The sequence below is a fragment of the Lutra lutra genome, chromosome 9 (genome assembly GCF_902655055.1).
Source record: "Lutra lutra chromosome 9, mLutLut1.2, whole genome shotgun sequence".
Classification (NCBI taxonomy): domain Eukaryota; kingdom Metazoa; phylum Chordata; class Mammalia; order Carnivora; family Mustelidae; genus Lutra; species Lutra lutra.
This window is the reverse complement of record NC_062286.1, coordinates 104818380-104836780: the sequence shown is the minus strand read 5'-3', so window position 1 is coordinate 104836780 and position 18401 is coordinate 104818380. Positions and strand designations below refer to the sequence as shown.

Sequence of the window (18401 nt, the reverse complement as noted above, 5' to 3'; positions counted from 1 at the left end):
TTCCGTAAGGATATTTCTGAGAAAGGAATCCCTGGTAAACCATTAATCAATCAATCCTCAATCACATCACCAAAAGCTTCCTAATGAAATTTCTCCTTGTTTGTACAGGGGCATGTTGACCCTTCCTAAGCTGAGAGATGTTTATACCCCATTGGACAGACTGCTTATAAGCCACTAACAGAGCTACACAAATTCTAGGAGTTTTAAGAGAATGGTAGTTTATACTGTTTCTACCCATATCACCTTTAAAAAAAAAAAACGCCAATTAACAACTCAAATATGGGCTGGCTTACCTATTTTTGTCATTTCTTCGGCAAAGTATGGGTCATTCAAATCAACATCAGAGGGAAGTTCATCTTCACTGGCCTCTTCAGCAAGAGCCTTAAAGTTGAATATAAGAATATATGTAGTTTATTACAAAGACCATGAAGGAAAATCCTATCATTTCTTTCAAATCAAACAGTTCAATCTAGAATTAAACCAGTTTTTAAAATGGATTGGTTTATAAAATAACTCCCATCTGAGTTATTCTTTTGTTTGTTCAACAAATATTTATGGAATGTTTAATAAATGCAGAAAACTGTAGGGTTTTTGGAGAAATAAAAGCTATCAAATATATAGTTTCTGTCTTTAAAAACTTTATGATTTCTAAACAAAAGCTAGACACATAAACCAGACACATATATCAGTAATAGCAGTTCAAAATAGGAAGTGCTAGAGGGGCAAAAATGAAATGATAAAGACATTCAAAAGAGAAGAACAGGGGCGCCTGGGTGGCTCAGTGGGTTAAGCCGCTGCCTTCGGCTCGGGTCATGATCTCAGGGTCCTGGGATCGAGCCCCGCATCGGGCTCTCTGCTCGGCGGGGAGCCTGCTTCCTCCTCTCTCTCTGCCTGCCTCTCTGCCTGCTTGTGATCTCTGTCTGTCAAATAAATAAATAAAATCTTTAAAAAAAAAAAAACAAAAGAGAGAACACTTTTATGTAGCTGACAGCAAAAGTAGGTGACCTTTTCTCTCACAAAACTGAGAAACTGCAGTGACTATCAATAGTTTGAGGTATATGGTGGGTTATCATTTAAATTATTATTTAAAACAATTCATTTGCTGGTTCAAGAAAGTGATTTTTTAAATTATGAAAATTAAAATGTATACAAAAGCAGTTAAGGACACCCAATTTCAATAATTATCTTGCTTCATCTGTAATCTGCCCCTGAAAACCCTTTGGCTATTTTTAAGAACTGTTGGTTCAATTTTTCCTAATTAAATTTGAACAGATGGTCTATTAAATTAGAATATTTAAATTAAAAATCAAGCCTATGGGGCGCCTGAGTGGCTCAGTGGTTAAAGCCTCTGCCTTTGGCTCAGGTCGTGATCCCAGGGTCCTGGGATCGAGCCCCGCATAGGGCTCTCTCCTTGGTGGGGAGCCTGCTTCCTCCTCTCTCTCTCTGCCTACTTGTGATCTGTCAAATAAGTAAAAATCTTTAAAAAAAAGAAAATTAAAAATCAAGCCTATAAAATAAATAGAACATATGAACTAAGATCAGACTAACCAGATTGAGTTTTATTCCGAGGAATCTAAAAAATGAGTCATTTTAATAAAAATATTTAGAGTGCACATTGCTGAACATCACCTTGCATGCTGAAAAAGACCCACCAAGCCCTAAAGAATATTCATTTTAATATTACTATCCTTTTTTTTTAAGATTTATTTATTTATTTTAGAGAGAGAGAGAGAGAGAGAAAACACAAGCGAGAGGGGCAGAAGGAATCTTAAGCAGACTCAGCGCTTAGCAAGGAGCCCGATGGGAGGGCTCAATCTCACAACCCTGAGATCATGACCTGAGCCAAAACCAAGAATCAGATGCTTAACAGACTGTGCCACATAGATATCCCGATATTAATATCCTTTTAAGAACAAGAGCTAAAAATTTTTCACCAAACTTAGAACAGATTCAGTAATAATATGTTTCTAACGAAGATTATGGAATCCCTACAGATCTAACTACACATCTATCCACATATTTCTTCAACTGCTTTTAGATCTAAACTATAGCTATATCAACTTTGGCCCATAACCATGTACTGATTTCTTTAGTAATAATTTCCCAGTTTCAAAACTGAAGTCACAGAGAGGAAAAGGGGAAAAGTATTTTTAACACGAAGGAAATTCTTAAAACTCTTCTCTACATGAAAAACTGTGGATGGAAGGGATCTGCTGGAATCTAATACCAATCCAGCACAGAGCACTGAGTCTAGAACAAACTGGCTTTCAACAGATATATTTTTAATAGCAGTAATAAAATTAGTCATTTTAGCCCAATGAAGGGAAAGAGTAAAAGCATAAGATAAGCTCAAAGTGCCCAGCAAATGAAAATCAAAAAGAATAGTTGCTAAAGGTCTCAGATACAAGTGACTACTTTCTTGACCCAAAAAGGACTCACTTGTAAGTTTTACAATAAACTGATGGCTTAATAATTTGTGAAATTATCCCATTTAGAAGATATTTTATTGCTTACTTAGTTTTTATTTTTTTATTAACATATAACATATTATTTGCCTCAGGGGCACAGGTCTGTGAATCATCAGTCTTTTTTTTTTTTTTTAATTTTTACTTATTTATTTGACAGACAGAGATCACAAGTAGGCAGAGAGGCAGGCAGAGAGAGAGAGAGGGGGAAGCAGGCTCCCCACTGAGCAGAGAGCCCGATGTGGGGCTCGATCTCAGGACCCTGAGATCATGACCTGGGCCGAAGGCAGAGGCTTAATCCACTGAGCCACCGGGGTGCCCCTGTGAATCATCAGTCTTAACACAATTCACAGCACTCCCCATAGCACACTCCTCCCAAATGTCCATAACCCAGCCACCCTATCCCTTCCCCCTAGCCCCCCAGCAACCCTCAGTTTGTTTCCTGAAGAAGAGAGGCAGCTTATTGATGAGGACAGGGCTCTTACCCTCCTCATTTTATTATCTATTTCCAGAAATACTGACTAAAATAGAGGAGTATAAAAAAAATCCCTCCAGTCCATCATTCAGTTTTGCAGCCCTCTGTCTTTACAAGCACTGGAAAGTCAAAGCTGTACCAAAAGCACAAGCTTCTGTAGGACAGAAAGAAATAATACTGTATAGTAGAAAGGACACTGGAGTAAGAGAGATCTGGATTCCAGTCTCAGGCAAGCTGTGTAGCCGGAGATAAATCAGTTATTTTTCTACAACTATAAAGCATTAGAATTGGACTAGAACAAATCATTTAAGATTACTAAAACTGAAAAATTCTGTGATTACTGATACTATCTTAAGGCTATAACAGTACTGCTAGAATGCTGTATTTCAGAGATAAGAGTATTTTTAGTGGCAAAAATCGTTAAGTGGTCTCTGCTATTTCTAAAGAGTCTGTGGAAAAGATACTATCCTCAAACAATGGGAGTCAAATCATATTTTCAAGACAATATTTAGTGCAGAGGAAATAATCCTTAATAAAAGGGATTTAATGACAAGATGTTAATAGATCCATATGGTAATAGTGAAATGTGAAAAATGCAGGTTGAGAAATGTAGAGAAAAAAATTTCACTCATGTCAAGAATTTCTGTATGTAGGGGCATCTGGGTGGCACGGTTGGTTAAGCGTGTGATTCCTGGTTTTGGCTCAGGTCGTGATCTCAGGGATATGAGATCGAGCCCTGCACTGGGCTCTGCACTTACATGGAGGCAGCTTAAGACTCTTCTTCTCCCTCTGCCCTTCCTGCTTGTGCTCTCTCAAATAAACAAATCTTAAAAATTCTGTATATATACATCCTCAAATAAAAAATTCTGTATGTATCTTTATTCCTCAAAAACACAAATAGAATTGAACTGTTTTATACCTAGGTATCAACTAAACTATGTATCTTATTTGGTGGCATATAAAGGTAAAATACTAGAGCACTGTAGTTAAAGTGGCTCTGGGCTTTTATTAGGATTTCTACCTCAGTACATCACTTTGCAGAAAACACTTAAGCTATTGGGTTTTTCCTTTCCTTTCTTACAGATGTGATGATAACAAGGCCTATTCTAGTGAGTGGTTACATTATGAGATAACGGATGCCAAGGACCTGGTACCTTGTGATACATGGTTGTTGTTCAATAAATATTTGCTTAAAATATCACTGATACCTTCTGTTTTTTCTTTAGTCTTTTTTTCTCTTTCTTCTTCTCTAAAAATTGTTCCCACGGGGTCAATTTATCTTTTCCTTCCAGTTTGTTTTTGACCATCTCTTCTGCACTTTCTTTCAGACCTAAGAAAAAAGAGTTCAACTTAAAATGTTGTATCTTCATTCATTAAAAATGTAATTTACCCCAAAAGATAATTTACATATATTTATCAAAATAACAAAATAAAATGCAATACTAAATTGTGTAATACTCCACAGAGTAATACAGGATCAACTCATATCAAAGCTATTTCTTAATAAAAAAACAATAAACTTAACCAGACCAAAATAAATAAACAAACCGAACAACTTGATATACAGTCAAGCCACTGAAGTAAAGTCTTTCATTTAGGTTCAGATTTCATTTCTCTATACTTAATTGTTTTGAGACTCTAAGAAAAATCCTGGAACAAAATCTTCTCATTATATGACTAGTAATTCATTTTTGATGGCAAAAAGGTAAGTGGTCTTTAACATAATTATTTCTAATTGCTTCTGTTGCCCAAATAAAAGACTGCATTCCCTGGAAACTACAGGTGACTAACAAAAATTGATTAATAAGGCAATCCTTGTTGAGCACCCCCAGAGAAAAGAATTCTCATGTCTCAAGTACTCTGTAAGATACATCCTTATGATCAAAGGACCACCAAGGTCAGATCCCACTTTGTATGGTTTACCTCTTTCAACGTTATCTAGCTCTTGTATTTCATCTTTAAAGGTCCTTATTTCTTATATTCTACAGTTCCTAATTCATGTTTCTAGGTGGCTTATGTAATAACTGGACTGGATGACAGTGAGAAAGAAAAAGCCCTGAGGCAGACCTATTAGTCCTTGAAGACCCTCACTACTGCCAAAGTAAAGGAAATGTGATTACTGTGTTGTTACCTTTGATAATAAAGACGTTTGTTTTATTTTGTAGTGTTTTTTGGACATTACATTTGGTTTGGGGAGGAGGAAGCTTCACTATTTATATGACATAATATTCATTTCAGAAAAATAATACTTAATGGAATGATTCAAAATGTTTTTTTTAAAAAAGGTTTTATTTATTTATTTGACATAGAGAGATCACAAGTAAGCAGAGAGGCAGAAAGAGAGAGAAGGGGAAGCAGGCTCTCTGTTGAGCAGAGAGCCCAATGCGAGGCTTGATCCCAGGACCCTGAGATCATGATCTGAGCCAAAGGCAGAGGCTTAACCCACTGAGCCACCCAGGTGCCCCTCAAAATGTTTTTTAAGAGAGACATGGTCAATCCAGATCATCTTCCCAGATAATACTCTAAATTCTAAGATGAAAGCAATCCCAAGGATATAACAATTCCTTTTCTTCCTGATGAGTATACTGAGACAAAGAGTATTCAGCAACTTGCTAAGAACATGCAGCTAGGAAGCCACATGACTATAATTGCCTGGTTATCCTCTATACTATGACCAGATACATCTAAAATGCTGATTTGACCCAGAATAAAGAAATGTATAAAGTGAATGAATAGAGGGGCCTGGGTGGCTCAGTTGTTAAGCATCTGCCTTCAGTTCAGTTCATGATCCCAGGGTCCTGTGATCAAGCCTGACATCAGGCTCCCTTTCCCACTCCCCCCGCTTGTGTTCCCTCTCACTGTGTTTCTGTCAAATAAATAAATAAATAAAATCTTAAAAAAAATAAAGTGAATGAATACAGTCAAAAGCTTTGGGCCTCAGGTTCCTTATCTGCAAAAGGAGTTTGGTCCAGATCAGAAATGTAACCCTCCCACCCACATACACCTCCCCCACCCCCCCACTCAAAGAAAATATTTGGTAGAACTCCAAATATGTAACAACTAGAAGTAGTGTTTTGAGTCTTGTGCCTCAAAGAACAGCCTGAAACAGCTGGAATAGATGTTCTCTAAGGTCCCTTCCTTGGCTTTTAGGCCAAGACTTAATCTTCAAATTTCTATGACTTAGAAAAGTATTAAATTATCTGCATACTCAAGGTTATGTAGATTTGTTTTTATGATGCGCTGCTGGTAAGAACTCTGACTTACTGAATGCTAAATCCGAAACACAACTCTCAATTCAAAGATGTTTCTTATGAGAAAAATACAGTTCTCTTTACTAAACTGTTTTTAAGAGAAATGTGAACAGTATAAAACGATGTCCAGATCTTTGAATCAACAGATATACAGCATTTAGGAAATGTAAACTGGGATCCTTGGGAGAAAGCAGCAAATCCTGACAAAAGAAGTTGACTTTAAATCACAAAATAATAGGTTTATATATTATGCTTATGGGTTAGCATACAACCAATCCAGTGCAATTCTACATGCACAGTACTATATTATTAGAAGGATATGATGTTTAAATAATCTTTAAGGTATTCTAGTATAATTTCCTCAAACATTAAGATTTTATTACTCCAGTGCTCGCTTCGGCAGCACATATACTAAGATTTTATTACTACAAAATACTAAATTAATATGTTTAAACATTTTTTTTTCACCAAAAAGTATTCTTTGTTTAATTTTGATCCTTGAAACTTACTATGATGCTAAGGAAAGTTCTGTATCATTGCCTCAGGTAACTAGGACACTGCTTTGATGTGTCTTTTTTTTTAAAGATTTTATTTATTTAGAGAGAGAGAGACCACAAGTAGGCGGGGGGAGGGGAGAGGAAGCAGACTCCCTCCTGAGCAGAAAGCCCCATGTGGGGCTTGATCCCAGGACCCTGAGATCACAACCTGAGCCGAAGGCAGAGGCCTAACCCACTGAACCACTACCCAGGCGCCCCTGCTTTGATGTGTCTTAATCTTTTTTGGAAACATAGATACCTTGAGAATTTGATAAAAGATACAGAATCTCTCCCTGAAACACTGTAGTACCGGAAAAACTTGCATACAGTGTTCAGGGGCTTATGGATACTCCATGCTCATTTCTATGTAAGGACTTAGGGTCTCAGGGTCTCAGAGGCAGCAGAAGACTACATGAAAATGGGAGGCCAGCTCCCAAAACTGGAAAACTCATTAGCACTGACATTTGTAGATTCTGCAGCACAGTTCTTCATATCAGAACTGTTGTCATTTTGTACCAAATAATCCTTTGTTGTGAGGAGTTATCCTGTACATTGTAAGGGGTTTATCAGTATCTCTTCACTATCCACTAGATGCCAACAGCCCCAGTCATAAAAATAAAAAAAAATGTCTCCAGATATTGCAAATGTCCTCTTGGGAACCAATCACCCCTAGTTGAGAACCACTGTTCTAGACAACGATTAGAAATCAATTCTGAAAAAGAAGACTATTTCATTATTTGCATCATATAAATTATGTGTAATTTTATTTGGTATTTGATTATATAATGTCTTTCACTTTCAAGTTTTCTCCCAACTAAACCAAAGGCAGCTAAAGTCACCTTCTTTTGTATTCCATGATATTCTACATAGTGCCAGACACATAGTAAGTACTTAATAAACAATTGATCTGTCTTGAAGAATTCTTATTTCAAGCCAACTGTTTGATCTTGCAAGTTTGGAACATACTCTCCAACAGAAAATGAATCAAATTTAAGATATAAATACAAATGGCCTTCATCTCAAAGTCGGTGTGTGTGTGTGTGTGTGTGTATGCTCCCGCGCGTGCTTAACAGACCTACAGCTCTAGAATAATGCATGAAATATTATTCTCAGAAAATATAAATTTTTGGTGTTTAGCTTGTTTATAACAACAAAGAAATAGTTATCTTCAGTTAAATACAGTCTGAAATTTTTTGCCTGGCTCTCACTTTAACACACCAAATGTGTATTAAGTAGAATGACAAACACATTGCAGTGAATTAACACAACACCATGATAACTTAAAAATGCTTTGTTCTCATTGTCATCATGAGGTCATTTAAATCTCTTGCCACAGATCACAGTTGTTTATGTTCTGGTTCTTAAAAAATATGTCCATTCCAGAAGTCTCTTGGCATATGCACAAGAACATTCTTCAGACAGTTTGAGCCTCATTTGAGAGCAGCCACTATGTGACTAAAAAACAACTTCATTATAGCTGTTTTTAGTTTTGCACAAATTTGTTTTTAAAAATTTTAAGTGTATAGCCAAAGACTGCTGAATTAGTTAAAAATAACATCAATAATCCTACAAATAAGGAGTAGAAAACTCTTTCAAAGCCAACCATGAACACAGATGACTCAATTATGACAATAATTTAAGCAGAATCCATTCAGAATTATTTTGGCAATTTGCATATGTACAAAAATACTTTAAATATGCTTTCAAAATCCACTAAAACAAAAGTACATTTCCCCTGACCTTACTAATATGAAATATTTGGAAAGTCTTCAACAGGTAGGACATGAATAACTTAAATTAACTCAACTAGGTACTGCAGTTGGTTTTGTTTATAAAAACAAAATGCATGTTTTAAGATTTCTGATATAAGCTGAAACTAGCACTTTTACTTAAATGAGGATTTAGGATCCAGAGAACATGAACACTTATGGCTTTATCTTTATTTATGGTTGTATGTTTAAATCAAACAGTGTAACACTCAATTCCAAAAGCAGCTTTTAAAATGTAACTACCACCACCACCACCACTGCAAGGAACTCCCAACTTGGAATTCACTCTGGGTATAAGGGTTTTAAAGGAAAACCACCAACCATGTTCTAAGAACACTGACATCAAAGGCACCCCTTCAAACTGGCCAGTTATCCTCAATGGTGTGGGGAGAGGGAAGAACACATTTACTTATATAATAGAGGTCACAGGAATATTTGTTCCCTATGAGTAATGGCGATCTTCACCAGTGGCATTTTTTCCCCTCTACGGTAATCAAGTGATTATGTACTTAGGATATCCTCAAAGCATACTGGTTAAGTCATACTATCCATCTTTATAATGAGAAAGATGAAGATTTGAAATGTTTTGAACTTGGTTCAAGACTTGTTCGGAACAAGAAATTGTTCAGAACATGTTCAGAATTTGGTCCATTCTTTCTTATTTAAACTTCTGTAAGTCCCTTTCAAATTCTTATAGTACTGTATTTTTATCCTGTACCTGTATCACAGCTGTAACTTCATAATTTGGGTGATTTTTAAAATTATTCTTAATAGCTATCTCCTTTATTAGTTTGCAAGCTCCATGAGGGGAGAGGCCATTCATAGCCTGTCTCCCTACCAGTCCCACTGAGATTCACCCCGGTGGCTAGTGGAGGGCCTAGCCTAGTAAATGCCTGTTGACAAATGAAAGGATAAACAAGTCAAATTTGTTGCCAACCTTATGCACAAAGGCAACAATTCATGAAATTAAAGAAGTAAAATAACAACTAGTTTGGGGAACAACAGTAAATAGTAAAAATTACCAGTCAGCCAAAACCAAAAATGTTCTTCTTATTCACTTAATACTGTTAGTATACTATTATGCCTACTATATGGAAACAACACAGACATCTTTAATAAAGATGATAATGATAAGAGGACATATGCAAGCTACTTAGACTAGAAATGGTTTCTCACATAACATTTAATTTGTTATCTCCCAAAACATTCAATCAGGTATCCATAGAAGATACCTCTCAAGTCTGTACTGAATGAATAAATATTAATGCTTTTTGCTGTTGCTGATTATCTAAAAGTTATTTCAGTGGGTAGCAACTGTTTCACATTTGTCTTGAATTTGAGCTTATACTCTAACCTCTTCTAAATCTCCTTTTACACTCCTTTAGAGTGATACCTTCCATTTGTAAATATTTTCAGTTTACTGTGAACGAAGGTGTCCCTGCTTCTTAGAATTGAATGTACTTAAGCTGACATTTGGGCCTCATTTAGGGAGCTACTGTTTTCTGTATTTGTCTGTAATTATTTGTATTTTATTTTTGTTTGCTTTTCAAATAGTTTGTAATCACAATGTACATAATAACAACCTGTCCTAATAATAACAGAGTAAAATTCTGGCTGAGTTTGGTGAAGCCATTCAGCTATTTAATTTATGGCAAAGAGGAATGACGAACTGCCTTTTCTACTGTTATTTTTTACACATTAATGTTTACAGGCAGGGTAGAAAGTAAATATAAAACTTTTCGGCAAATGGGACGCCTGGGTGGCTCAGTTGGTTGGACAACTGCCTTCGGCTCAGGTCATGATCCTGGAGTCCCGGGATAGAGTCCCGCATCGGACTCCTGGCTCTACGGGGAGTCTGCTTCTCTCTCTGACCTTCTCCTCGCTCATGCTCTCTCTCACTGTCTCTCTATCAAATAAATAAATAAAATCTTAAAAAAAAAAAAAAAACTTTTCGGCAAATGGCTAAGATGTAAGGAAACAAAGGGGATTTTCTGGAGTCTAGTCACAATAAGAAAACTCAATCAGAACTGTTAAACTAGCTCAGAAGCCAAGGACTTTCCCTTGGGGACATACCCTATTCCACTAGGGTCCAAGATGGATCTTGGACTTTAATGGGCTGCTAGCCAAGGAAGACAGGATACAAAGTTTGGAGCCTGATTATGGTGGAAAGTCCCACTGATACCACTACCATGAAGCCAGGATCCTTAAGGGTGACTTCAGTGGTGCTGCCCTTCCTCCAAGAACTTAGAATACTTGCCTTTCTGGGCTTCGGCTTTGAGCAGAACAAGGGAAGTAAAAACACGTTTTCCCCCCTAGAGAATTTATAACCACAAGCCCACAAATCCATGGGTTTGTGGCTAGAATTCACACTATCTGTGTGGCCCCAAATACCCCAAAGCAAAAATTTGGTTTCAATTGGTCTTGGATTGGAAGTGCCCTTAGGCATCTGGCAAATACTCTCTCAAGCACTCTCTAAAGAAGTACTTTTGACCCAGGCCTCTGAGAATTCCCATAGGTGAAAAAAGATCCAAGAACAATGAGATCACCAAAAAAATTCAATATGAACCAGAGTAAGGAGAAACAAAATACAAGAGCCAGGTCTATAAAGACTAAAGATTTTGGAATGATCAGATACAGAATAAAAAATCAGCACATTAAAAAAAGAGAAAAAATTAAAAGATAAAATCATCAAAAGTATGAGACAGATTTGGAAAAGAAAAAAAAAAACTTCCTCAAATAAAACATATAATTGAAATAATAAAGTCAGCAGCCAAGTTAAACAACAGCCTGTAAGAATTAAAGAAAAAATTAATGAACTGAAAGACATATTTAAGAAATTACATAGCATAATACATAGAATGAAATGTATGGAACACATCAGTTATGATATAGAATGAGAAGGTACCACATATATCAAACAGAATTTCCAGAAGGCAAAAAGAGAGAACATGAGGAAAAGGTAATATTTTAAGAGAAAATGACAGAAGTTTTAAAAACTGATGAAAGGTACTAATCTTTAAGATTCTGGGTATCCAATTACCTCTACACAAGATTGAAGCTACCAAGCAAGAGTATGACCTAGATAAACCATAATGAAACTCCAGAACATTAAAGTATTTTAAAATCCAGGGACAAAAAACCAGCACTGTGGAGCAAGGCAAGTGTGTTCTTTAGTTATACTGGTTTCCTCATCTGTAACTGCCAACAGGAGTCAAGGGGAACCCTTGTGAGCTCACAGTAAATTTGCCTGTCCCCAGAAAGGGGTTAAGACGGTGATTAGCTCGGTGCATTCACGGTAACAGCAGATACCTTTCCCTCCCTAATCCTCAACACTCAAGCCTCACCACCAAAATCTGCCTTACACCTACAAGAAACAAACTCTGTGGCTTTTATCCATATTCATTTCGGTTACCACAAAAAGCCCTAATCACCAGGTTCCTCCTAATCTCCCATGTTTTTATCCTCAGAGGTTAACTACACATCCACTCTACTGCCACTATTTCTTTTCCCCTCCAACTCTACCACTAAATTCTCCAGAATTCATAGTGCCTTATCAGTAAAAACTAAATTATTGTATCTCTGAACATTTTCTTCATCTTCTTGCTCTAACTGAAACTCGGCTCTTCCCAGAAGATACTGCAACTACAGCACTTGCAAATGGTTTGTTGTTGTTGGAGCTTGTTTTATTCAAAGAGCCCTCAACCAATTGTTCTGGGAGGGGGTGGGGTATTTTTGACGGTCATTAGTGCTCTTTTATCCAGTTTAAGAAGTATGGTACAGGTCCAGGGATAGACAGACTAACTAATAAAACAGAAAGCCAAGCAACAGATCATGCAGTTTTGAAACTCTGGTACATGACAGAGGTGACATGTCAGATTACTGAAGTGAGAGATTATTCAATAAATGGAACAGGATAAAAAAGTCCAAGTAGAAGAAGATGAAATTGGATGTCTACCTTATATCATATAAAAAAATCAACTCCTAATGAATCAAGGACTTCAATGTCGAAAACATTAAAACTTTCTACCTTCAGTAGAAAATAAAGATGAATGTCAGTCTTATCTGTATTGAAAAGGATTTTGTACATGAAACACAGAAATCACTAATTATAGGGCATCTGGGTGGCTCAGTCAGTTAAGCATCTGCCTTTGGCTCAGGTCACAACCCCAGGGTCCTGGGACTGAGCCCCACATCAGGCTCCCTCCTCTGTGGGGAGTCTGCTTCTCCCTCTCCCTATGGCACTCTCCCTGCTTGTGCTACTGCTCGCTCTCTCTCTCCCTGTGTCAAATAAAATAAATAAAATCTTTTAAAAAATCACTAATTATAGAAGAAAAGATTGGTTTAACAATATTAAAATCAAGAACTTGTATTCATTAGATAAACATCCAAGAGAGTATGTGTGGCAAGGATTGGGGTGGAGTACAATTTCATATAGAAGATATTTACTATCCTATAAAAGACAAAGGACTAGTATCAAAGATAAATAAAGAACTCCTAAAAGTCAGCATAAAAAGCATAAACAATATAACAGAAAAATAGCCAAAAGACATTTATGAGTATTTCACTGAGGAGGAAACATATGGCCAATACATATATGAAGAGATACTCAATTACATTAGTGAAAAGAAAAACGCAAATCAAGCACTGCTGGCAGGAGTGTAACTAATACCAACACAAAAGAATTAAGTATTTTGGGACGCCTGAGTGGCTCAGTGGGTTGAGCCGCTGCCTTCGGCTCAGGTCATGATCCTAGGGTCCTGGGATTGAGTCCCATATCAGGCTCCTTGCTCAGTGGGGAGCCTGTTTCTCTCTCTACCTCTGCCTGCTACTCTGTCTGCTTGTGTACTCTCTCTCTCTCTGACAAATAAATAACTAAAATCTTAAAAAAAAAATTTAAGTATTTCATCTTGTAAAGTTGAACATTCACATACCCTATGACCCAGCAATTATACTCCTTGATAAATACCCAGAAAAACTTAAACACCTACCATAAGATGCACAGAGATGTTCATAACAGCATGATTCATCATAGTAAAGAACATCCCAGATGCATATCCAACAGGAGAATGAATATACACTGTGGTATATACACTCAAATGAATGAGCTACAGTTACACAAAATACAGATATATCTTAGCAATATAATGTTGAGTGAAAAAAAAAAATCAGTCTCCAAAGATTTTTTAAGTATCTAAAACCCACACCTGTTTCCCCAATGTGAACAAAGTTAACAGCTTTAATTTATATAATTTAATAGTTTTTAATATAGTCACAAGTATGTGCAACCATCACTAGTCAATTTTAGAACATTTGTATTTCCTCAAAAAGACACTCTTATCTCTCTCCCCAGCAACCAACAATCTACTTTCTCTATAGATTTTCTTACTCTGGATATTTCATATAAAATACTTGGTCTTTTGTAATTGACTTCCTTTACTTAGCATGAAAATTCAAGGTTCATCCACTTTGTAGCATACATCAGTACACCTTATTCCTTTTCATGCACTCACGCTTTTTAGGAAAACTTATAAATGAGATGAAAATATATACAATGGAGTGAATACTGAAATCTGGATCATGGTTATAACAGGTATGTAGAAGTAAGGGAGACCAAAAGGATAAATGTAAGCTACTGTATGGTTCTAGCTTTTGTTGTGGGTTCACTTATTAATTACTAAAAATAAACAAATAAAAAGGCCAAGCTGGACCAATAATGAGTGTCCTAATCCAAGGATTATAATTAATTTAATTATATGAACCAAAGGTACAAAAGAATAAAGGAACAAGTTTAATGAAGTTGACTACACCATGTTTGTTCTTCAGATGATATTATAAAGAGTAAAAAGAGTAAAAAGAACATATTTGTAAAATATATGACTGATAGACACCAGTCCAGAATATCTGAAGAACTTCTATGAATCACTAAAACAAAGAATACTACATAAAAATGGTCAAAAGACTAAACAGGTATTTCACAGATAAGGAAATAAAAAGAAATGTTCTTCCTTATTAGTAGTCAGGCAAATGCTTGAGCAAGTCTTTAACTTAAGTCAGGTCACATCCTTCCACTTCTCATTTCATTTACAGTAAAAGCTAACGTCCATTCAGAGGTCTCAAAAGCCTCTGTGATTTGGCTACCTCTCTGCCCTCATCTTCTAGTACAGTCCATTCCCTGGCCCATTCTGCTTCAGCCACTACTGCTTCTTAAATGCTCTTGGACAAATCAGGAATGCTCCGCCGTCAAGGTTTTTGCATTTATTGTTTCCTCTGCCAGAAATGCTCTTCCGCAGGATAACAACTAGTATGTATTGTCCTTTCTATTATGTCTTTGTGCAAATGTCACTTTCTCAATGAAGCTTTTCCTGACCTATTGAAATAGCTACCTACTCTCATCCCTGAACTTCCTACTCCTCATCCAGGCTTTATCCTTTTGTTTTCACAGCCCTGATTCACCATCTGGTTATTTTACCTATTTGTTTCATTCCCTTTTTCCCCTTTCTCCCCCACACTACAACGTAGGTCCCCATAAAGGTCCGTTCAGTGTTCTGTCTCCAGAGAAAAGAGTCTGGCACACATAGCAGGAACTCAACAAATATTTAAGAATAACACACAATTAAAACCATAATGAGATACCATTACCTACATATTCAACTAGCAGAAACTGAAAAGCCTGATAATATCTATTAATGATAAGGATAAAGAGCTTTGGGAACTCACACCACTGGTTAAAATGGTACAGGCCCCTGGGAAAACAATTCAGCATAACCTAGTAAATGTAACTCCGTGAGCAGGCTCCACAACCAACAAACTCTACATATATCCAAGACATTCTCTCTATATATTCCTAGGTGAGAAGTCCCAAGAATATTCACGAAGACATTGTAACAGCAATACTATAATAACTGCAATAGAGCAGACTTGAAATATCTAAAATGGAATTCTGTCTAATAGTGAAAATTAATAGAACATATCCTTACATACTGATACGGATAACTTTCAAAAATAGAATGTTAGTAACAAAAAACAAGCAGCAGAAGAATATAGAGAAGATACTTTTTATAATGATCAAAATTAACAAAACTGTTTAGGGATATATGTATATGTGGTAAAATGATTATATAGAAAAAGAGAATGATTAACATGAAATATAGTTTAAACTTTCTCTAGTAGAGAAAGGGAGAGAGTGTAACTGGGGAGTCTCATAGGTGACTACAGACATTGGTAAAGTTCTTTCTTAAGCTGAGTGTACAGGTGTTCATTTTATTATTTTTCTTTAAACTGTGTAACTCACTGTTTTTGCCTTTTTAAATCTTTTGTTGTCTACCCCCCCCACAGTAAAGCATTAAAAAAAAAAGAGTGCTTACTCTTTGACAACTGTGTGCAAAAATGGCTTTCACCTGCCTTTTCTCATTTCTCCCCATCCAAATAATAAATACTTGAACCCAGATTTTCTGACAGCAAGCCCTCTATCCTCTTTTAATAATCACAGTAAACTATTAATGCTATTCCAAATTTCACTGTAAGCAGGTCCCAATCTATATACTGTATTGAAAAATCCACCTATAAATTGGTGGCTTGAAACTAAGTTTGTTTTCTTCCCTGGAAGAGTTTCTGACCACAGAAGCTATTAATATGTAAGGACAATTTGAGGCTGGGATCCAACCAAAATGGAATTTCTAAGTCAATTAAAGAAAAAAACTTTATAAGAATAAAAGGAAATGAAAAATATATCAACCTCCCTAGCATTTCAGTATTTAACAACTTCTCAAGCTTGATTTTTCTATTTTCTTCCACATTTACTGGAGTTATATGTAAATAAACTATACATTCTGACTACTTTAAGAAGATGTCACAAATAACTATTAGGAGAGCAGTAGACTGCCAACCTTCTTCCTATTTTGGTAGATAAAAAAATGATAAGATTTATATAGGACACTGGAGTAAATGGAGGAGGCAACCAGAGAAGGAAATCACCCTAAGGGTTCTGGTTGGGCTAAGGGCTAACGGGATCAACATATTGGTTGGGAATCCCTGACAGACTATCATTCAAGGTTTACTTTTTCAACTTTTCCAGTATTCGTAATTAACTCAGAGTTAATTCATGGGCAATGTCCTCTATTGCAACATTAAAAAAATTACAGAATGAGAGTAATGTAGAATGAAAGTAACATTAAAACTTAGGACTTCAATATTTCCACAGCTTGTCTTATAAGTAAGCACTATTTCTATTCTTTGGGATTCTCTGGTGACAGAATCTACTGAGGAAATCTCTAACAAGCCAAGCAGTCTTAGGTCCCAAGATAGAATCTTAGAATACCAACTATTAACATGTACGCCCCCAGAAGCCTGCAGTGTTCAACACTGGCAAAATGTCTTGCCTTTTCTGTTTGTTTGTTAACCTCCAGAACAGCTTATTAGTCACAAGACAGCTCTCTCTGACACTGTTACACAGGTGACACTGGCTGGAGACCAAAATGTTCCCACACTCTGAGAAGTCTGTAATAGCACATACTGGTCCGTCCCTGTTAAGTGCTTCGTTTTTTTTTTAATAAAATTTATCCAAATTCTCAAGTAAAACTCACTGAACATCTTTGTGCACACAACAGTAAACACATGCAGATTGAGAAAAGCACTAAATGAGGACACTGGACCCAAATTCAATTAGTAATCCAGGGAAAATACTCTTAACGGGTACAGAAGTCAGACACATCAAGGTTTGAATTACAGTTCTTCTAGCTCCTAGTTGTGTGATCTTTTTGTTTTTTTTTTAAGATTTTATTTATTTATTTGACAGACAGAGATTACAAATAGACAGAGAGGCAGGCAGAGAAAGGAGGAAGCAGGCTCCCTGCTGAGCAGAGAGCCTGATGTGGGGCTTGATCCCAGGACCCTGGGATCATGACCTGAGTCGGAGGCAGAGACTTTAACCCACTAGGCCACCCAGGCGCCCCTCCTAGTTGTGTGATCTTGAGTAAATCTATGCTTCAGTTTTTCTTCTGTACAGTGGCTTAGTAATCACTTTACAAAATTGTTGAAGAATTTAATGTAAATTTTTTGCAAAGCACAGAGCAGTTTCTGATAGAGCACAGGCATCTGACAGGTGCAAATGTCTCCCCCCACCCCTAATGAGCATTTTAAAATGTAATTCTTTTGGATCAAAATTATGCATCCAAATAAACTGCTTTAAAAATATTTTAAAATCTCCTTATACTTCTACAGAAGGGAGCAATGGGAATCTAAAATGAAATGTATTTTATGACAATCTAAGCTGAAATGCTTAGGAAAATCTTGGTTAAGTCCTTTGCAGACAGAATTTCCTATTTTACACGAGCCAATTCTTAGGGAAGCATATGCTTTCAAAGTACATGCTCCAACTTACCACTAAGGCATATTATACCAAAACACCAAAGGGAACTCACCCAAGTCAAATTATTGGCACTCATCTTTTGGCATATATAGGATCAGGCTCTTCTAAGCTATGCCAAATAATTTTACAGATACAGGTTTTCCATGTTACTGAGTGAGTAGGTTAAGCTAAGGATGTATCTCTTGACAGTTCATTTGATGAGTGCTATCCCACCCACCCTCAATGAAGATTATTCTAATGGAGGAAAGTATCCCTACAACCTCCTTCTCTAATATGTTACATCAGGAAAACAATATCAATGTGAAATGAATAACACAGAGTCCTTCCCACGTGAAAGTCGGCAGATTTAGTCTGCCTAGCCACCAGTTCAAGCCACAGACATTTTACTGGCTTTATCTTGGACCTCATAACTGAAAATTATCATTGCATTATAGTCAGTGAACATTTGTCTACAATGGTCTAACCAAAAGGGCACTGAGAAAGGCTGGCAAATGTTTCAGAAAACAAGGATATGGCATATGGTCTCCCAGTGGGATTA

General features: G+C 36.5%; 1 protein-coding gene across 1 annotated transcript in view; it reads right to left on the bottom strand.

Annotated features, from left to right (window-relative positions):
• ESF1 (ESF1 nucleolar pre-rRNA processing protein homolog) overlaps positions 1-18401 on the bottom strand; it is a 64702-nt gene that overhangs the window by 13125 nt on the left and 33176 nt on the right. The window contains exons 10-11 of the mRNA XM_047744198.1: positions 4149-4270; positions 294-381 (exon numbers count right to left, since the gene is read on the bottom strand). Of these exons, the coding sequence (XP_047600154.1) occupies positions 294-381; positions 4149-4270 (210 nt within the window). The remainder of the gene's footprint in view (positions 1-293; positions 382-4148; positions 4271-18401) is intronic.